Here is a 23,321-nt window from a genome sequence, read left to right on the forward strand (position 1 = left end):
AACACATCAGTACTGAAATTACTGTGACAGTGAGGTAGAATTTTGTCAAATAGTACTTTGGTTCTACTAACATTAGCATTTGCCTTAATTTAAGTAAGTCACTCGACACATGATTTGCAATTGCAAGTCATTCTGCACTCTAACTTCATAACTACACAGAATTTATTAGTCATATTTAGTGGCTCCTGCTCCTGTAACTTGCCTTACTGATGGGCTGTTTTTGTTTGTTCCTGGGTCATTTTGTTGCGCATGTCTAGCCAGAGGAAACATCAAAAGGAAATTAAGCCATTGGCCGGGTTAGCATATCTTTCCACAATAAGAAGATGTCCAGACAATTCATTATATCACTTAATTATTTCATTATTTTGTCAGTGGTATCACTCTGGCGTATGTGTCTTCCTGTGTTTTAACATGGGAGCTTGTCTAGCAGTGGACACCATGATGAGGTCTTTACATGCAATATACTTGCATGACATGGAAATAACCTGAAAATGTATTTACCACAAATGGAAAAAGTGTCAGAAACAGAAAGTGAATACATATGTTGAGCCAGCTGTTAAATCTGGCAGACAGCGAATAAGAATATCCACTTTATTATTTCAGTATATAGAACAAAGTTAACCAAAGAGGGTAAGGATGAGTGAGTCTACAACAATTTGAAATTATACACACACCTTATATTGGAAACTGCAATCTACAGTAGATGGGGAAAACTAAAATATTCAGGAATGGCAAAAGGAGTAAAACAAGCAGACAACTGCACTTATACTTGCTTTCAGACTTTAGGTGTTAGTCAAATCACCACAAGCAGATGAATATCAGGATGGGTCCATACAAGTTAGTTGGACTTGAATGCGAAGCATCAGAGATGCTTAATCCATATGCATATAGATCATTTGGACAAGCAATATCTCAAGTTGCAGAGAAGAATAAGCACAATAATTTGAAGTATTACTATAAAAACTATAATATAGTACTCAGATCATGAGAAGATGAGAAACTCAGCAACCGTTCATGGAAGGTTGGGTTTATTTTGTAGAAATTGCTTTTACCTGAGCTCAGTTCAATTGAATTCATTTTTTTAATCAAACTCTGCACTGTGTTCAGGTTCAGAGCACTTACACATTTATAAATACAGTAACTACTATTTACTAACAATAAATAATTAAATCATACATTCATTGTTTCACATTTGTAGAGAACCTCACAACTGTATCTGTAAATTGTCAGGGTCACGGACCATTATGACTAATGCTGCAGTTATACATATAATTTCTCCAACAGCTAAGCATTTAATTTCTCTGACAATATCCTAGGTCAGGGGTCCTCAATCCCAGTCCTGGAGAGCCGCAGTGGCTGCAGGTTTTTGTTCTGACCTGGTTGCTTAATTAGAAAGCAATTCTTGCCAATAAAGCACTAACAAGCTATGAAATTAAATTAACTCTGCTAGTCAGGTCATTCTCATATCCTAGATTTTCTTTCCCTTTCTATCATGCAAATGATTTAAAGGCTAAAATGGACGAGTAATTCTCAGTCCTTCACTTTTTTCTCTTCATTTTTCTTCCAAGTATTTAATTAAACCCAATAGTGCAGATAAATACACACAGGTGTAAATGTAAATAAGCTAAATGGAGAAATGCTGCTCTATCTTGTCATTTGCATGTTATTGATAATAAGGAGCAATTAAAATAGCTGTTTAAGACAAAATTAAGCAATAAGGGCTCAAAATCACTAAAGTGAAGCAGAAGTGTTACTTTAGCAATAAGTGCTTTTTATTAAGCAACTGGGTTGGAGCAAAAACCTGCAGCCACTGCGGCTCTCCAGGACCGTGATTGAGGACCCCTGTCCTAGGTCAAAGCCTAATATGATAACTGGGAATTATCAGGTCAGTCTATTTATCTGTGAAGAAAGAAGGAAAATGGGCTGTCAAACAAGCAAACTTTTTACATCAGCCTTACATTCAGTAAGAGGTGTATTGATCTTAGCAGACTTAGATCATGCATTAAAGTTTATGAGTAACTTGATCATTCCATAGAAGTTGGATTCTTTATTAAGGGTAACTATCTGAAAAGCATCTAGAGACTGAATAGATTGTGAATAATGAGAATTAATTTCTAAAACAGTCCAGTGAGACATTGTAAATGCAACCGTGATTCAATGGCTATACACAGTGCATTGACCTTTTATGAACAGAAATACTGAATGATAAGAATGTGGTGGCATACATCCGATGGATAGAAAAAACTGAAGAAGTTATTACAATGTAGATTTTATAATATTTTAAGCTGGTGGATTTAAAATGGCATGCCAGAAATGGTATTATTGTATATTTATACACTATGGTGTGAGGTCCAGTTAGGTGCATTACAAACCTCTGTTAAGACAAAGGAACACCCAGTAGTATTGGGCAAAATCAGTGGCTATCACAGGGCATCGCGTAAAACAAGTGTCCTGAAAAGCAGTGGACGGAGCAGTCAGCTGAATATCTCAGCCTTCATCTTGGTGAAAACGGAATCTTAGAAGCAGTGACAGGAGTAACTCTGCTGGTTTCCATGGGTCCAAGGAGGGTTCATATAGGGCCTGGCTCCAATTGATTGGGAAGCTGGTCCATGGGTGGAGGCACAGCGGTGGTGACTGTGATAAGCCCTATATAAAACACTCAAGAATATAATATTTAATACTTTCCCTATGGACATGAAATGGAAAAATTCATAAAATTTCTTGTATTAGGAATTTGTACGTTTTCACATACCCCTTTGGGTCAGGGTGCAGGGTCAGCCATTGTACAGCACCCCTGGAGCAATTGCAGGTTAAGGGCCTTTCTTAAGGGCCCAGCAGAGAAGGATCTCTTTTGGCAGTGATGGGGTTTTGAACCAGCAACCTTCGGGATACCAGTGCAGATCCTTAGCCTCAGTATAGTAATTCCTTTTGCTTGCTAACCAGTTTATTTTTCTACATGTTTATCATATTTCTGGTGTTTTTCAACTCCAAAATGGAATAACAAAGATGTCTTAGATAAATAAATAAATAAGACATAAATTAGGTGGTCTACTGTATCAAATTTGCTTTGAATATTTAACCATTCATCAATAATTATTGCTTGGAGATTCAATTTGCAGCTCCTTTGTGCATTTCTTACTCACAACTCCAGCATATTCATAACACATAGTGGTATTAAGAGAAGAGGAGAACAGAATGTGACGTACAGTATATTTGTGGACATGCTCCCTGTCCTTAATAAACAACAACAACAACATTTATTTATATAGCACATTTTCATACAAAAAAATGTAGCTCAAAGTGCTTTACAAAATGAAGAACAGAAAAATAGAAGACACAATAAAAAATAAAAATATGTCAACATTAATTAACATAGAATAAGTAAGGTCTGATGGCCAGGATGGACAGAAAAAACAAAAAAAAAAACTCCAGATGGCTGGAGAAAAAAAATAAAATCTGCAGGGATTCCAGACCAAGAGACTGCCCAGCACCCTCTGGGCGTTCTACCTAACATAAATGAAACAGTCCTCTTTGTATTTAGGGTTCTCATGGAAGGACTAATAAAGTCAAACACAGTGTAAGAGGTGTATGGTTGCTCTTCCATGAGGTGTTTGAAGTGGAATACAGGCAGTAAAATTTTAAAACACAAAATAATATATAACAATTATAATTAACACTGATAAAAAAATTGGCACTATTAGTTTTACATTTAGACATACAAGGTGGAGCGTGGTCAAGGGTTAAAAAAGGCAGGCCACAAGGATAAAAACTGGACAAGGAAAAGACCAGGGGTATCATTTATAAAGCTGGCACACATGCAAAAACTGGCTCGGAATGTACATACACAACTTTCCATGCAAACGGCACAATTTATTAAAAATAAAAATTTAATAGAGGAACTTGTGACCAATTCGTATGCAACATTTCGGAGAAAAATTGGAAATTATGACACCCTTGATCAAGCAGGGGAATTTGATGAATATGAAGCACAGATTGTATTTTAGTTCCCTTTTAAGAGGAACAATGCTGCATATTTGCACTATAGAAATTTTTTTTTAGACTACCTGTTTTTGCTTCTCAGGGAAGTGGCCGACAGATCAGGAATATCTCAGCTAAGCTTCACTCTGTCATGCCTGCTTTGCTGGAAGCCATTAACCCAGGGGAGGGCAAACTACGGCCCGCGGGCCACATCCGGCTCGTTGGTCTTTTTAATCCGGCCCGCCGAAGATTGGTAAAAAATTGCCCAAATCAAATCATATCATAATCATGACTGCAGTTATTTGACCTTGTCCTGTAATGCCTGGCCTTCCACCAGGTGGCGCATTAGGCGCAGTGATACATTGACTTGATTTTGCGGAGCCCGGGTTACTCTCTGTTATTGTTCTGCTACTGCTCTGAATCCATCTGCAACAATGAGTGGGCCAAAGAAAAGAAAAGTCGACAGTGAGTGCTGAGTATTTAATAAGGAATGGACACCTAATTACTTTTTTACTGAAGTTCGGTCAAAGGCTGTATATCTTATTTGCCAAGAAACTGTTGCAGTTTTAAAGGAATACTTCATCAGCCGTCACTTTTCCACCAAGCATGCTAATTATGCGAACAACCAGTCAACGCAAGAATGGACGGCTACCGCTCGGTGGTTGGCAGCTAGTTTGCAGGCTCAGCAAAACACCTTTATCCGACAAACTGCCATCCAAGAATCAAGCATGAAGGCAAGTTATGTACTGGCATTCAAATTAGCAAAGATCAGCATGCCTTTCTCCGAAAGGGAGTTTCTCAAAGAGTGCATGGTAGAGACAGCAGATATCTTGTGTCCTAAGAGTAAGAACAAATTTGAAAAAATTAGCTTATCACGCAGGACAGTGACTCGCCGTGTTGAGCTAATTGACAAAGACTCATTTACATTATATTCCTTGGCACTGGACGAAAGTAATGACATAAAGGACACCGCTCAGCTTTTAATTTTTATCAGAGGGATTAATGACAATTTTGAGATAACGGAGGAGTTTTTGCCCATGGAATACCTAAAGGGGAAAATGCGGGGAGAGGACTTGTATGACAGCGTGTTGGGGGTTATCAATAGGCACAAGCTACCTTGGAGTACGCTCGCCAACGTTACCACAGATGTATCGCCAAATCTGACTGGAAAAAACGTTGGGTTGCTCAAAAGAATCCAGGAGAGGGTGAAGGAGGACAACCCTGAGCAAGAGGTAATTTTCTTACACTGCCTAATCCACCAGGAAGCACTTTGTAAATCCTTATTGCAGCTTGACTATGTAGTGAAGCCAGTTGTAAAACTCATTAACTTTATTCGAGCGAGCGGACTTTAGCATCGTCAGTTTATTAAGTTTCTTGAAGAAATTGACGCTGATCACCAGGACTTGCTTTACAGCTCCAATGTCCGCTAGGTTAAGTTTGGGGAAAGTATGTTGACGAGTGTGTGAGCTCAAACAGGAGATTATCTCATTTTTGGAGCTACTTGAGAAAGCTGACGATTTTCCTGAGCCGAGTGACGCAGATTGGCTTTGTGATTTAGCTTTTGTTGTGGACATACTGGCACACATGAATGATCTGAATGTGAAGCTACAAGGGAAAGACCAGTTTGTGCATGAAATGTACACAAACGTCACAGCCTTCAAAACCAAGTTAGCTTTATTCTCAAAGCAAATGTCAAACAACTCATTCGCTCATTTCACCACACTGGCTACGCTAAAAGGGGCCCCTTGACTTGTGAAAAAAATACAGGAAATCACTGGACGACCTATATGGAGAATTCTGCCATCGGTTCTCTTCTCTGATTTTGGAAAAATTTACAAGTCACTTCAGCTGGTGTCATGTCCCTTCACACAGGAGCCTGAAACGGCGCCATAGGAGTTGCAGTTGGAACTTATTGATCTCCAATGTGACACCGTCTGAAAGGAGAAGTTCAACTCTCTTAAACTGGATGAGTTTAATGCTTCATTAAGTGCAGACAAATTTCCAAGCATCCAGAAGATGGCACAGAGGATGCTGGTGTTGTTTGGCTCTACATATGTGTGTGAACAGACTTTTAGTGTGATGAACACCAAAAAAGAACCTCACAGATCCCAGCTGAGCAATGAACACCTCAGATCTGTTCTGAGAATTGCCACAACAAAACTAACACCAGACTTTGATGCACTGGCAAAAAAGGTGATCAACAACACTGTCACCACTAAAAGTGAATGTAAATATTAACACTGTAATGCCTTTTTTATATTTATGTTTGATATGTATGCATCTAGTGCTGGCCTGGCCCATCTGTCAAATTTTAAAAGTCAATGTTGCCCCCGAGCCAAAAAGTTTTCCCACCCCTGCATTAACCTATCAACAAAGTACTATATCCAGTGTTTGTATGGTGTGGTTGCATATACATATAACATAACATGTTGTTATCAGCATAAAAATGCTTTTTCACTTTAATGCATTAATACAGCAATAAGGGCACCTAGCGAGAATGAAGCTGCTTTTGTTAACCGTAAGCAGCGTCATTCTTTTAGCATGCAAGTCATCTGTGATGCCAAGATGAGACTGACAGTCGTCAGGACTGCTCTGACAAAATGCCACATAAAAAGGCGTCTCCAATTACACATGCGATTCGCAGATCGAAATCAGACAGTATAGATGTGTTTTTCCTCCTCCCATTACACGCACACTCTGCCGGTGATTGGCAATCGATATTGTCACAAGAGATTGGAGATTGGACCCTTTTTTTCTTTTATTTCAGACACGGTGAGGCTGGGGCTCACAGCATTTACAGCAGCAGTAACACATTGCCATTCAGCATATTTGTTCTTGTTGCTGACACCTGTCCTTATGCAACCAAACTAAAGGTTCATTGAGTGCCTCTGATCAAGAGACAAGAACTTCTGCCTTGCACTTCTGGATATGTCATGTAGATGACTGCCCCGCCAGCCAATGCAGGTCTGCAGCTTTATGCTAGCATATGCTTTAGGTTGATTAGCATGGTTCATATATGGTTGGGGTTTAAGGTGCATTCATGAACACATATTTACAAGAAGATTAAGATTTGGAAAGGGTAAATTGTGTAAAAATGTGAGTATGCCAGGTTTTGTATAAACCAGTTTTTTTACTCATTTTTCAGTTTTTAGCCATTTTCTGGAATACATGTACTTATACTCACACTCAAAATCATGCACACTTTGTGTTGACTTAAGCAAATGCCTGCTCTTGACATACAGATCCAGGCTGAAGAGACTTGATCTCACTGGCCTTTTAAGGGCAATTCTATCACTAGCAAGTTTCAACTGTCCCATTATTCACCATGATAATAATGTATGCATGTGACCCAATTTGTACTGCAAACTGTGTAAGCACTGCCAGTGAGTTGTTACCTTAATCTGTATTCACCTTTCTTTGTAATTTTATATTGTAATAATAGTTGATCTGTGAAGTTTCTTTAAATGGTACTGCGTTTTCCATCCATCCATCCATCCATCCTCTTCTGCTTATCCAAGATCAGGTCGCGGGGGCAGCAGCTTGAGCTGAGATGCCCAGACTTGCTTCTCCCTTGCCACTTCTTCTAGCTCTTCAGGGGGAATCCTGAGGTGTTCACCCGGGAGACATAGTCCCTCCAGCGTGTCCTCCCGGTTGGACGTGCCCAGAACACCTCGCCAGGGAGGCATCCAGGAGGCATCCTGATCAGATGCCTGAGCCACATCATCTGACTCCTTATGATGCGGAGGAGCAGCTGCTCTACTCCAAGCCCCTCCAGGATGACTGAGCTTCTCACCCTATCTTTAAGGGAAAGCCTAGACACCTTGTGGAGGAAACTCATTTCAGCAACTTGTATTTGCATTCTTATTCTTTCGATCACTACCCATAGCTCATTACCATAGATGAGGGTAGGAACGTAGATCGACTGGTAAATTGAGAGTCTTGCCTTACGGCTCAGCTTCTTTTTCACCACGATAGACCGATGTAGAGCCTGCATTACTGCGGACGCTGCACCAATCCGCCTGTCGATCTCACGCTCCATCCTTGCCTCACTCATGAATAAGTCCCTGAGATACATGATACCCTTCCTCTTGGGGCAGGATCTCACTCCCAACCCTAAGAGGGCACTCCACCCTTTTTCGGCTAAGGACCATGGTCTCATATTTGGAGGTGCTGATTCCCATCCTAGCCACTTCATACTCAGCTGCAAACCGATGCAGAGAGACCTGATGATCATGGACTAATGAAGCAAACAGGACAACATCATCTGCAAAAAGCAGTGACCCAATCCTGAGTCCACCAAACCGGACCCCCTCAATCCCCTGGTTGCGCCTAGAAATTTTGTTCATAAAAGTTATGAACAGAATTGGTGACAGAGGGCAGCCCTGGTGGAGTCCAACTCTCATTGGAAACGGTTTTGACTTATTGCAAGCAATGCGAAGCAAGCTCTCACACCGGTTGTACAGGGACCGAACTGCCCTTATCAGGGGGTCCTGTACCCCATACTCCCGGAGCATCCCCCACAGGATTCCGCGAGGGACACGGTCGAATGTCTTTTCCACAAAACACATGTAGACTGGTTGGGCAAACTCCCATGCACCCTCCAGGACCCTGATAAGGGTGTAGAGCTGGTCCACTGTTCCTCGACCAGGACGAAAACCCGGCACTTCCGGGGGTGTTATAAAAGGAGCCAGCAGTCATTACTCCGGGAGCCAGAGTCGGGAGGAGGGAGACAAAGCTTGCCTGGAAGAGAAAAGAAAAGGAGAAAGAGAAGAAGAGTACTGTGTAGAGACGTGCTTGTGTTTTGGGAACTGTGTTTGACTTGTGAGGATGTGGAAGGTGTTTCCCACAAGGAAAAATAAAAATAAAATCTCTTGTGTGCTTTGAACCTATGTCCTATACCTGTCTGTGTCAGGGCTGGCCTTTACAACAGAAAACCAGTTTCAGAAATTGACTTGTTACTATAACTGGTCTTAAAATTTTTATTTTTCACTCTGTTCATCACCTTTTTATAAAGGACAACTGTACCCATATAATGGTGACACTCATTAAAAACTGGGAGAGCGGTATAAAAAAAAAAATCAAATCAACAAGAAATAAAAATGATTAACATTGCCAAAGGAAATGAAAAAGTCAAAATCGACTACTAATGCAGTGATTCTGATGCTTGGCAGACATTCTGGGTGGAAGACATTAAAAACAGTCAGTTCCAGCCTGAGGTACATGTGAATCTACAGATGACAAGGGTTACTGGTAGGAGAAACAGGTCATAGTGATGAGACCTTAGAGACTTGCAACTAGAAAGGTGAATTATTTGAGAGTGCAGCTGGGGAGAAAGCATATCTAAGAATAAATATGAGAAACAGCACATCGTCAACTGAAAGAGGAAGAAACCAAGTGAAGTGAGTGCATTGATGAGAGGAAGAGTGAGATTATAGGGTGGTGAGCACACATGAACGAGAGTAAGAGACAGAGTGACAGAGAAGGCAAGAAAATTGCCATATTTCTTTGTTTTTTAACAATTTTATAAGATGCTTATATTTTTGATAATTTGTGTTGAAAAACATGTATCTTTTTCCTTTTGTTCTTTACATTGCAACAGTTGCTTTATAAGTTCATGATCAAACATACGTTTCAGTAAAATAAAGGTTTTAAAAAAGCATGTATCACAGAAACAATTAAAATTAGTAATCATAAGCAACACTAAAACTTCCACCCTCACTCAAAACAGAAAGCTAATTAGTAATAAAAGAAAGGCTCACTGTGTTATACGATTTCTTATTAATTAAACCCATAGGAGTTTAGCAGAAACCCAGGCCGGACCTCAGCAAACTTATTTTAGAATAACATTAATGAAACTTTGATAAATTCTAAAGAAGATCTGCACAGTTCCATGGAAAGAAGAGTTAAATTTTTTTTCTAGTTTTAGATAATATAAAATATATACTTTTTGAGCAATAGAATGTGTGATATGATTCTTCCAGTTGAATAACGGTAATCAATGAACTAACAGTGTAGTGTAGGAAATAATGGCTGGTTTATCAGCAAATAGTCTAAACTCCAAAAATGGCTGCAAGAGGATTTTCAATAATCGTACACCTTATATTAACTAATATATAAGAAACAATATTTCTCAAAAGGGCTATAATTTTGGAGAGTCCCAAAACATATGCCTGAGCGAGGCCAGAGCTACCTGGTACCATTCACAATTAGGGTAAAGTTTCGGAAAATATTTTAGATTTTAGTTTTAATTTGCTGAAGTTTATCCGGTGTACAATTCTCAACCGAATTAGTGTATTTTTCCCAGATTGAGGAGGAATACATTTTGTGAATTATCAAATTTAACTACCTTGTTTGAGATATTCATGGAGTGATCTCTTTCCCAGCCTTGCCAAGGGTAGTCTAGCGGTATGACCATTGACAGTATTTGATAAAGTCTGGAAATGCTGTCGGTATTCTTTTCCCTTACTAGTTAAACTATTGCCATATCTGAGCATTGCTAGTGGATTACAGGAAGTTAGACACATTTTTTTTAAATAAATCCTAAGTTATAAACAGAAAAAATAGGTGTGTTGAAGGAATCCCATGGTTACAACAGAGCTCACCAAAAGCTTCAAACCTGTTATCAATAACAAGAACTCTGAAGGATGAGATGACTAGTACAGTATTTCTTCAATGAGATACCATAGTCCTGCCAGGCAGTTGGCACCATCTTAGTTTATTGTTAAAAAATGCATTTGACATACAATGGTGAATAAACTCAAAAATTCAGCGAATTATGAACTGATAGGCCAATCTTGCATTTTGGATGAAAATTAACTAACAGTCTAGTCTAGTCTTAGTCTGGCACCTCTGTACTTCTCTACATAAAATATGACTTTAGCGTTTATGGCCATTGTGCCTGTGAGATAAATTAGGAAGTAGCGATGTGAGTAGTGGCATTAAAAGAAGGAGTGTTTTATTATCACTAAATTAGTAGAGTTTATTTTTTTGCAGGTTTTAGTAGCAGTTTCTTTAACCACATTTCTTGCTGAAGAGCTACTTCCATTTCGTAGCATTTATTTTTTTCACATGTCATCTCTGCTCTCTGATTTCCCCTGCTGACACCACCAAACATTAGTAGCACAATAACTTTCTTGTCTCTGAGGAGAGCTGTGGGATTAGTTAGGCACTGAAATAAACCGGAAATTGTCTCCTTCTCACAACAGCTCATCTTGTATGAAAGCCTGTTTCTGACTTATCTGTGGTAGATTTTTTTCTCAGTTTGGATTTTGGCAGAGCCAAGTTAATGTTAGCCTTGGATAGTGTAACCTTGTGGTAAAAGAACTGGAGACCAAAAGGTTGTGTGCTGAAACCCCATCTTTAATTCATTATGTTGTCCTGAGACAGCTGCAAACCTGATTTTGCTTTCATTAAAGAAATATGCATTGATATACTGTACAAAGAATACATATTTATATAGAAATGGCCATTTTTATCCCTTAACTCCAAAGTATAAGACAGTAATGTTTTAATGATATCACCACCTCAAGTTTGATATAGGGATATTTTATTTGGCTTACTTCTTGATGTCCTTCTAGTGTAAAATCCTTTGTTCGTAAGCTTAGAATTTTTTGCCCAAACTAAAAAGTTATTTGCCAGTCATCCTTTCAAAACTTTTTAAAAATATATATCAATGTTTTATTACATAGTCTCTTGAAAGAGCCCCCTTCTGAATGTAGCAGTCCCAAATGTAACAAGCCCCTGCTGAAGGAAATGCAATGCCTAAACTGCCCTTTGCAAGAACAAAGAGAGAGAATTTGAGATGACAGACATAGCTAGAACTTCTTTTGTTGTCTGTCTGAAGATGCATCATACTGTTTAGGTCTTAGAAAGGTTGGGCATGTTCACTAACTAACATTTTGCCAAGCATCAGAGGGCTCAGTGAAGGAAATCCTGCAGTTTCCACTTCAATTCAATCTGTTTTAAGGCCAGATATATGACATCAGTGTCCTGGTGCTCTGGGGAATTACTGGCAGCAAAGAATGGCACAAGAAAGAATGAAGCACCTGCAAGGCTTTGATATACACACAAGTCATGCTACTTGTATCAGGAGAGAGGTGATATGGCTTATATACAGTATACAGTATGTGATGTCTGCGGCGGAAAGACAACTTGATAGGCATCAATAAAAAAACATAATGTGACTTCAGTGAAGGCATCATACTACAACAGGATGCTGGAAGTCAGGTAATGCAGCAGTTTCCAGGGACACCTAACCATTTGCTGTGAAATAAAGACAGTTCAAGATGAGGACACCAGGGCCTCATGCGTAACGCCGTGCGTAGAACTCGCACTATAACATGGCGTAAGCAAAAAAGCCGAAATGTGCTTACGCACAGAAAAATCCAGATGCAGGAATCTGTACGTTCGCCAACTTCCACGTTCTTCCGCTACACAAATCCCGGTCAGCGTGAAAAGTAACACTCATGCACGCGCCTGCAGTCCTGCCTCAACTCCTCCCAGAATTACGCCTCTTTGAATATGCAAATCAATATAAATTGCCCTTAAGCTCAGCCTTCTGTGAAAAGACAATAGGAAAAGCACAGGGGAAAATATAATAATTTCAGCGAATACCAAGTGGAGGCAAAGGAAAAACATACTATTTGTTCAAATAAACCTTGGTATAATCAACAAAAGGAAGTTGATCGAGTGACATAGCGTGTTGGAGAAACTTGAAAGCTGAAGTTCACAAAGTCGCACAGTGACAGAAATAAAAAAGAAGTTGTCAGATATCAAAGTCGCCATAAAAAGGCGAGTCATAGCCCACCATCTGAGTGTCATATGAAAGCTTATTAGGGTATAGAGAAAAAAAAAGGCACACGGTGGGGAAAAAGCACGAAATGTTAACTTCAATCTCGAAATTTCCACTTTAATCATGTAGTTTATTTTGTCATTAAAATAGAACATCATAAACTTCATCTAAAAATCATTTAATTAACCAGTTTCTCATATCACATCATAATTAAAGTAGCACTTTAAATACTTTGTTTTGTATTTGGGCGGCACAGTGGCGCAGTGGTAGCACTGCTGCCTCGCTGTTAGGAGACCCGGGTTCGCTTCCCGGGTCCTCCCTGCGTGGAGTTTGCATGTTCTCCCCGTGTCTGCGTGGGTTTCCTCCGGGCTCTCCGGTTTCCTCCCACAATCCAAAGACATGCAGGTTAGGTGGATTGGAGATTCTAAATTGGCCCTAGTGTGTGCTTGGTGTGTGGGTGTGTTTGTGTGTGTCCTGCGGTGGGTTGGCACCCTGCCCAGGATTGGTTCCTGCCTTGTGCCCTGTGTTGGCTGGGTCCAGCAGACCCCCGTGACCCTGTATTTGGATTCAGCGGGTTAGAAAATGGATGGATGGATGGATGTTTTGTATTTGATCTTCTATGTGCTCTATGTGTGTGAATCACTACTTGCTTCTTAAACCGGCTCTCTTCCTTCAACAGGACACAGAATTCATTACATTCGTGATATTACAGCTCTCTGAATAACTAAAATACTGAGATGTATACGTGATATCATTTTCATGACGATAGGAGTTAAAGCACGTTATTAAACATGGGTTTCACGGCGCAGTGATTGTGCACGACCTTCGATGAAATTATTTATTGCAGCAGTACTCAGGGGCGGCTCTAGGCTCGTGGCTGCCCTGGGCAGAGAAAGAATCGGTGGCCCCTTCGTCCGCCAATGTCAACATGGCATCTTATGCATGGCGGATGGCCATGTCCGTTGCGAACACTGCATAGCCGCCTCGTGCTCATGACACAAGCGTTTAACTTTTGTCGAAATTTGCCGCTGCGTTTTTAGTTGTGTCGTTATTTTCTCTTTCTGTTTTAAATTCAATATATATTGGCATGGCTGCCCCTGCAGTACTGTCTCTTTCAAACGTACTAACTTCCAATTCCTGTCCTTGCTTTTCTTTCTCCAAGTAACCGATCGCGACACAATCAGCTCAGTAATAGACGTTAAGCCATCTGTAAGCTCAGAACGCAGATTCTTCAAAACGTTTAAGGAACATTGAAATATCTTCATAGTACATGTGTAATTATTCTATCCTTCACGCCAGTCCCAGTGAAGTATACAGTGCGAGGCAGGAACAACCTTTAATTATTAACAATATAGACTATTTAAATGAAGTTAAAGTTTCATCTGTATAATATAATAAACATATTTTGCTGCATTTCATCTTAAAAATGATATCATCATCATATGTAAATACGCGCTTTATAAAGTGGCTCAAGTTGTGCAATATTATAACTGTAGTGCAAGTTTACAGTGAGGTAATTGTACTTATAAGTACAGATAGTTCTACAAGGAGCACTTGATTGAGTGTGTTTAGAGCTCTTGGGATGAAACTCTTTTTGAACCGCGACGTCTATACAGGAAAGGTTTGAAGCGTTTGCCATGTGAGAAACGCTTCAAATAGGAAGCATGGCTGAGGCAACATGTGCTTGATGCTGTATACCAATAATTCTCTTTCCAATCAGCTGCTCCGAGTGGTGCAGTGAGAGTAATATGGAAAAAGATGATCTGCTGTGGCAAGCCCTAAAGGGAGCAGCTGAAAGAAGTAAAATAAGGTGCAATGAGAGTAACAACGCTAAAGCAGCTATGGTGTTTGGAATAGTTTGACCATTCTGTGGACCATTATATTGTTACTAGTTAATTAAAATCAGATGCATTTAACTAATAAACAATATGCAGTTAATTTCAGTGTATTTATAAAGCCGCGTCAGGAAAAGAAAGGATAACCACACAGGAACAGTAGCACTGCTTTGACGCTGTGTGGCGGCAGTCTGCAAAATCGAGCGGAGAACTTGCGTACGACAGGGTATGAGGTACTGTGGAAATGTGCGTGGCTTTACGGCAAGTTTAGGTTTTATACATCGCGATTTGAACGTGGAAACGTTCTTACGCAACATTTCTGTGCATACACACCATTTATACATGAGGCCTCTGATGAGTGTTATAGGACATTTTGTTCCATTTGGTAATGAATGTCTCTCTCATAGTCTAAGTGGCTGAGATGCTGCCTGAGAAGATTGGTGCTTTAAGGCGCAGAAATGAAAGGAGTTTGGGATCTGCTAAGTGGAGCTGTAGCTTCTGTCCTGGTTTGGGTGGAAGTGACTCTAAAATGAGGTTTAAGCTGAACCAACTCTAGAGGCCAGTTAAGTGTGGAGCCGGAAGCTGAGCAGGGATAAATGATCAATGGGAAGCCAAGAAACATGGAGAGATAGAGGAAGAGAGAGGAAGAGACAGGAGATAGAAGCTGAAGAAAAAGAGATGCTTTATTATGGTAATTACTGGTGAACAACAACAGACTGAAGTACAAACCTGTAAAGTCACACCTTGGGCAGCAATAGGGTCTTTTCTCTTCTCCTTTATGAAGTCAAAAAAGTATGTGCGATCTCTATATATTTAAAATCCAACATCTACCTGTCTGTCTGTATGCCTGTCTGCTTTTCATGAGAGAACTACTTAATGGATTTAGATCGTTTTTTTTCTAGAATTTGCTTTAACATTCCCATTGATTTTGCAAACTTCTCTCATCGCGAATCATAGTTCGCTTGTGGTACCAATTTATTTGCACAAATTCGAGAGACACACAGCGGGCCAAGGGGAGGGGGGCAGGGCCCTCCTCACTGACATGCCAGCCTCGGGGTGTATCTTATATCCACTTAGCTAGTGAACGAGAGAACTACTTAACAGATTTAGATTGGGCTTTTTTTCTAGAATTTGCTTGAACATTCCTGTTGATTTTGCAACTTCTCTCATCTTGATAAGAATCATAGTTTGCTTGCAGGAGCGACATATTCGTGCTAATCCAAGACAGAGGCTGCGAGCCGAGGGGCGTAGGAAGCGTGACATCAGGAGTAGGGATCCAGGTAGGATCCTCCTCGCTGTCCTGTTTCACTTCTACGTGGGAGGAACCGTCGGGGACAGCTAGTATATTTATGTAAATGAAAGCAGGAAAGCTAAAGAGTTTACCTGAATGTCATGTTATTTCCAACATAATCTCCTATGTTATTAAGACACTTAGTCGAATGGCCAGACACCTGTTTGCCAGCTCCATGTCAAGGGCACTGTTATAACTTGCAAGATGTTGAGAGTTATTGTCAGATAAAGGATTAAAAGAGACAATAATCATAGTCAAAACATAGAAGGCAAGGGTCAAAATACCTCAAAGCAAAACACACCTTAGCAACCAAAACCAAAGGGGCAAGACAAAGATTGAGAGTTGAAGAGCAAAGAGTTCAAAACTAGCAAATCAAAGCACAAAACTAGTGCCTGGCTTGTTTTGTATTTAATTTGATGTGGGAAGTTGATATTTCCAAGTTCCTAGTTAGAGTTTTTAAAAGGAACAACCCATTAAGTCAGATTTCCAACTCGGAAAGTTGGAGTTGGCCTGTCAAGTCTAGCGTTAATCCCAAATGAACCACAAACCTTATTAAAAGCTATAGTATTGTTCTGTCTATTTGTGTCTCATTAAGTCAGTTGTACAAACAGTACTGTCCAACCTGTATCCATGGTGGACGTGTTTCTACAATGTTTGGGTACACAAAATACTGTATATTAACTTGTTATCAACTGCTTTTTATTCTAATGGAGCAAACTCAACAAAGGTTTTCCTGGAATGCGTCCATATTGATTTACTGGAACTTCGTCAACTTGGGTTCGACACCGTTCCCAGCTCAAACATTCGAGTTCTCAGGTTAATGAAATGCAGAATTACTACCACTAATAAAGAAAGGGTTTTTGCATCCACTGAGGATAACCTAAATATGCGACTCACCGCCATATTTATGTGCTGTGTGTCATATCATCACAAGCGTGCAATGTGGACACATGAGCAGTACTAAGGCATTGCTTAAATATTGAATGCCAAGACCGTAAAAGTTATTAATTATTTAGTGTCAATTCAGAACGTAAAACAAATATAAGAATTTAATTTTAAGCATACATGAGTCATATAAAATGCAAAAATGCACACATAGAATTATGTGAATAGTGCAGTACAATACATACCGTTATTGTTCTTCGTGTATGTCTGCCAATTCTTTAAATATGATTCCATTTGCTGAGGCAAAATGTTGCTTCTCTACTGTGCTAAAAGTTGATTGTGGATCTGTGCTCCTGACACACCTTCAGCTCACAAAAAGGGGAAAAGAACATGCTGCTCCTGTTTGGTGCAAATGGAAAGCGGCTTAGATAACAACACCCCAACATTGAACCAGACCAGCATGGACCTGTGTTGCATCAAAAGCTGACAAATGCATGCACTACTACCACTGCAGCTAACAGTATAAAAATGTTAAGAAATGATTAAGGATACTTTTTGACTTACCTTTGTAATTTGTACTCTCCTTTTTGGGATTGGAACTTTGTTCTTGGTAATTTTTGAATGACACACAGTGGCAGATCTTGGTCATGTACGTAACCAATTGTTAGTAATATGAAATACTTTGATGGAAGTTGCTACTACTCTGAGGAAGTAAGGACTGAAAAGAAGATGTTAAGACGGGAGAGGAAGAGCACTAGGTGAAGGGACGTTAACAATAAATAAATAATTTTACTGCATTCTGTTATTAAATAGAAGAACACTGATCCTAATAGTGGATTTCTGCCCAGATCTTTGCATCACAAAGTGTTAAAAACCCATTAAATGCTACAAATCAAGTAACAGCAGCTTAAATGAGAATATTATAGCTCTATTTTACATGTTCAGAATAAAGAAAATAATAGCTTTGTACAAATAAAAGCTCAATGATGATAAAAGCTCATGCGTCTCTTTTCTCTTCCAGCCATACCCCAATCAACTTGCCTGACTCCCACCAAAATTTCAGTTATCATCCTTGGAATTCTAGTATTCCTGTCCGGGATTGGTGTGGCTGCCTGGGCCATTGGTAAGTCCTGAGAGTGTGCTGACTAATCAATAGATTTGGAGCACATTTCTCTTTTAACTTGTCTTTGATATGATTTGTATGCCTTGATTTTGGCTTAGACAGCACACCATGCACATTTTTTTTTTTCACATGCATATTTAAAGTTATATTCAGCTTTGCCAGTGTGCATCTTTTTAGATAAATGCTACCTTCATACCAGTCTGGATTGAGCAGGTTAGAAAATTACATGACGTGACATGGCTACCTTAATAAGGATGGAATGGTGACATAGTGGCTAGTAGTGCTGCCTCACAGTTGCAAAGATGCAGGTTCAGTATATTTATGGACGATTTTGCATGTTGTCTGTGTCTGTGTAGTCGGCTTCTCTTATGATACTCCTGTTGCTTCACACATCACATCTTTGGTTGACTGATGCCTTTATGTTAGCCACTGGTTCATTTGCATGAGTGTGCACTGCAATAGACTGGTCTTCCATTCACAGTTGTGTTATGTTTTGTGACAAATGAACTCTAAAGGTTCAGTAATTGGTTGTGTTTTTACTGAACAATGTGTATTATGGCTGCACACATACATTGTGGTGGACCCCGAGCTGGGACACGCCTGTGATGGAAGGACCAGTGGAGAGGGCATATGCAGGGCAATACAGTACCTCCCCTGGAACATTAAAGGGCAACCTTCTTGGAGCTTAGAAGCTTAACCCTGCAGGGGTCCATGGCCACTTCCATGGAGTGCCTGGACAATTTCTGAGCCCTAGGTTGCAGCACTTCTGCCACATCTGGAAGTACTGCCGAAAGAAGATTTGGGAACACCTGGGGAACCTCTGGTTGCCCTATAAAAGGGGCCGCTTCACTCCCTTCGAGGAGCCATAGTCGGGAGGAGGTGGACGAAGCTTGCTGGGAGAAGAGTGGAGGTGGAAAAGAAGGAAGGGAAGAAGAAGGAAAAGGGATTGTTTGGTGCTTTGCCCTGTGAACATTGTGTGCTGGGAACTGAAAATAAAATGTATGTTATGTGGCAACTCGTGTCTTTGCCTGTCTGTGTCAGGTTAGGGTGGCTGTACATGCCCTGGTGGTCCACAACATATAAACTTGATCTATTAAAGTCAAATACAGTAACACTTCTGTTAAAGAAGTAGAGTTGTTCTGGGATTATACAGTAGTTTGTTACAAGAAACTTCACAAATTGTAGGCAAATTTGTCCGTATGTCACAGGCTTTATCTCATACCATCTACTGTTTATCCTTGACAACCAAACAATTCTTCTTCCATGTGGCGCTCTGTGCTCTCATCAGCATCATTTACTGGCTAGACGTTCACATTGCTGTCTCCATGTTACTCCTCACTTGGGCTCAGAGGCAACCCCATCTGCCTCACAGCTGTGTCAGGTAATCCAAGTCAGAATCTTTAGGAAGAGTCGCCAGTGGCCATACACCCAGACCATTGGATTTAAGCAGCAAAGAACTCCAAAGTGCTTTCAGGTTCACTGTTCTCTCTCAACACCTTTCCTTCCACTCTCGGCACTGGCTCCTTTCATGGCTGGCTGCTAACACCAAGAGTTTTGTTTCTTCTGTTTACCCTTTTTTAACAATCTTCATTTTAGTTTCTAAATATATTGCTTTATGTTTCCATGAGTGCAACAAGTTTATAGTTAATGGTAAAATCATATGAGTGAGCGCTTAATTTGTTTTGAATGTGAGTTTCTCGTATTGTAACTACATACTGTAGGTATTGGATGATCCTGTTTAACGCCTAAAGCTAACTTGGAATGGAACTTCCTTATTGCTCAGCTTTATCTGTACTCTAGTAATAGGAGTTTAGTCAGTCTGCAGCTAGCTAGAAACATAACTATTTGATTTGCCTTTTCACTGGGGTAACTACAGCTTTCAGTTTTCTGACCATTCCTGTATCATATCTGCAAGTTTATAAAGAACTTTTAAGAGAAACTCAAAGAGACTCAAGATATACAAGACTTGAGCATCTCTGATCCATTTTTCGCTTCATTTTTATGTTTTTTCATTGAATTTTTAGTAAAACTTTTAAAACAAAGACACTTGAAATGTGGAGTTATTGACATACGGGTCGACGAGTCACACTCTTTGCCTGAACCCCATTAAAAGCAGAAGCCGCGGAAGTTTTGGAAACCAGACGACTGCAGCTACAATGACATTCTGGGAAAATTCTATTTGTAGTTTTCTAAAAACTACAGCACACACAAAAGAACTAAGCACTTGTGTATAATAACTTTATGTTGTAAAGCACACATTATGCCAGTAACAGGCAATTCTGTGTAGGTAAATTTCAGAATGAGAGCGCTTTAGCATTAGAAAGGTGCTTCATTCTCAGAGGATTTGTTAACTAAGGTATTACTGTACATACATTAACAGTATAATTTGCTTACTTAGGTCTGTCTGTGCATTACCACCCCTTATAAATATAATTTATTTCAAACAGAATATGCCACTGATGTTAAAGGAATACCTTACAGTCATGTGAAAAATTAAATACACCCCATGAAATATTTTTTTCTTTTCAACATACATGGATATATCAAGGTTTGATCTTCATTTAAACAGTATCTATAGACAAAGTACCAAATACCAAATAATATAACAAACATCATGTCCATTGTATAATTTAAATAAACATCAATGCTAATTTGCATGTGAAAAAATTAAGTCCACCCCTCTCTACATTTATCACTACCTCAAATATCTAAAGTCAGAATCAGGTGCAAATGATTAGAACATCATTTGATATGATTTTGGAGAAACTTAACTTATTTAAATCTCAGATATTCAGTTTGATGTGCCCTTTGTTGTTGAAGTGAGCATGCTTAGCTCCTCAGAAAGAAGGTCCTAGATGCCTATGAGTCTAGGAAGGGATTTTTAATGATCTGTAAACAATTGGAAATTAACCATTACACTTTCCAGAAGACCATCTACAAGTGCTTTCAAAAATCTGCCAACTTGTTCAGGCCAGGCCTCACCAGCAAGTTCAGCACAAAACCATAACACAAGATGTCAAAAGTAGTCTTTAAGAACCCTGGAATTTCATCAAGGAATCTTCAGATAGTGTGGAAATCAACGTGCATGAGTTTACCTTTAGAAAGTAGCTACACAAATTAGACTTACATGGGAGGTGTTCAGGCAGCATGGTGGCGCAGTGGTAGCACTGCTGCCTCGCAGTTAGGAGACCTGGGTTCAGTTCCCAGGTCCTCCGTGCATGGAGTTTGCATGTACTCCCTGTAGGAGTCTGCGTAGGTTTCCTCCGGGTGCTCCTGTTTCCTCCCACAGTCCAGCAGACCCCCATGACCCTGTAGTTAGGATATAGCGGGTTGGATAATGGATGGATGGGTGGTGTTCCAAGAGAAATGTTTGCTGTCCATAAAGAAAACAGAGTTTGCCCATAAACACCTTGGCAAAGACCAGGGGCCTCATGTATAACGCCGTGTGTAGAACTCGCACTATAACATGGCGTAAGCACAAAACCCGAAATGTGCTTACGCACAGAAAAATCCAGATGCAGGAATCTGTGCATACACCAACTTCCACGTTCTTCCGCTACATAAATCCCGATCAGCGTGAAAAATAACGCTCGTGCACGCGCTTTATGTAACTGCCAACTTGTTCAGGCCAGGCCTCACCAGCAAGTTCAGCACAAAACCATAACACAAGATGTCAAAAGTAGTCTCCTCCCAGAATTACGCCTCTTTGAATATGCAAATCAATATAAATCGCCCTTAAGCTCAGCCTTCTGTGAAAAGACAATGGGAAAAGCACGGGGGAAAATATAAGAATTTCAGCGAATACCAAGTGGAGGCAAAGGAAAAATATACTATTTGTTTAATTAAGCTGTGGTATAATCAACAAAAGGAAATTGATCGAGTGACATAGCGTGTTGGAGAAACTGGAAAGCTCAGATATCAGTCGCTGTGAAAAGGCGAGTCGTAGCCTACCGTCTGAGTGTCATATGAAAGCTTTTTAGGGTACAGAGAAAAAAAAGGCACACAGTGGGGAAAAAAGCACGAAATGTCAACTTCAATCTCGACATTTCCACTTTAATCACGTAGTTTATTTTGTCATTAAAGTAGAACATCATAAACGTCATCTTAAAATCATTTACTTAACCAGTTTCTCAAATCACATCGTAATTAAATTAGCACGTTAAATGCTTTGTTTTGTATTTGATCTTCTATGTGCTCTATGTGTGTGAATCACTACTTGCTTCTTAAACCGGCTCTCTTCCTCTGACTGGACACAGAATCCATTACATTCATGATATTACAGCTCTCTGAATAACTAAAATACTGAGATGTATACGTGATATAATTTTCATGATGATAGGAGTTAAAGCACATTATTAAACATGGGTTTTACAGCGCAGCGATTGTGCACGACCATCGATGAAATTATTTATTGCAGCAGTACTCACGGGCGGCTCTAGGCAGAAAAAGAATCGGTGGCTCCTTTGCCCGCCCATGTCAATATGGTATCTTATGCATGGCGGATGGCCACGTCCATTGCGGACAATGCATAGCCGCCTTGTGCTCATGACACAAGCGTTTAACTTTTGTCGAAATTTGCCACTGCGTTTTTAGCTGTGTCGTTATTTTCTCTTTCTGTTTTATATTCAATATATATTGGCGTGGCCGCCCGTGCAGTTCTTGCTTTTCTTTCTCCAAGTAACTGAATGCCACGCAATCAGCTCTGTAATAGAAGTTAAGCCATCTGTAAGCTTAGAGCGCTGATTCTTTAAAAAGTTTAAGGAACATTGAACTATCTTCGTAGTACATGTTTAATTATTCTATCCTTCACGCCAGTCCCAGTGAAGAATATAGATTATTTAAATGAAGTTAAAGTTTTACCTGTATAATATAATAAACATAATTTGCTGCATTTCATCTTAAAAATGATATTGTCATCATATGTAAATACGCGCTTTATGAAGTGGCTCAGGTTGTGCAATATTATAACTGTAGTGCAACTTTACAGTGAGGTAATTGTACTTACAAGTACAAACAGTTCTACAAGGAGCAATGATTGAGTGTGTTTATAGTTCTTGGGATGAAACTGTTTCTGAACCGTGAGGTCCGTACAGGAAAGGCTTTAAAATGTTTTGCCGTGGCTGAGGTAGTGTGTGCCTGATGCTGTATACCGATAATTCTCTTTCCGATCAGCTGATGCTGTGATTCACACTCAGATACAGTGATATAAATACTCTGAGTGGTGCAGTGAGAGTAATATGGAAATAGATGATCCGCTGTGGCAACTCCTAATGGGAGCAGCTGAAAGAAGAAGAAGGTGCAGTGAGAGTAACAACGCTAAAGCAGTTATGGTATTTGGAATACTATGGCTATTTCCTGGACCATTATATTGTTACAAGTTAATTACAATCAGATGCATTACACTAATAAACAATATGC

General features: G+C 39.8%; 1 protein-coding gene across 2 annotated transcripts in view; it reads left to right on the top strand.

The window, feature by feature from the left end:
• The window catches only part of hpn (hepsin), a 110,978-nt gene that overhangs the window by 38,648 nt on the left and 49,009 nt on the right, over positions 1–23,321 (top strand). For both annotated transcript variants that reach the window (XM_039773621.1, XM_039773622.1), the window contains exon 3: positions 17,802–17,903. In XM_039773621.1, coding sequence (XP_039629555.1) covers positions 17,802–17,903 — 102 coding nt within the window. The remainder of the gene's footprint in view (positions 1–17,801; positions 17,904–23,321) is intronic.

This window comes from Polypterus senegalus, chromosome 12, assembly GCF_016835505.1.
Source record: "Polypterus senegalus isolate Bchr_013 chromosome 12, ASM1683550v1, whole genome shotgun sequence".
Taxonomy (NCBI): domain Eukaryota; kingdom Metazoa; phylum Chordata; class Cladistia; order Polypteriformes; family Polypteridae; genus Polypterus; species Polypterus senegalus.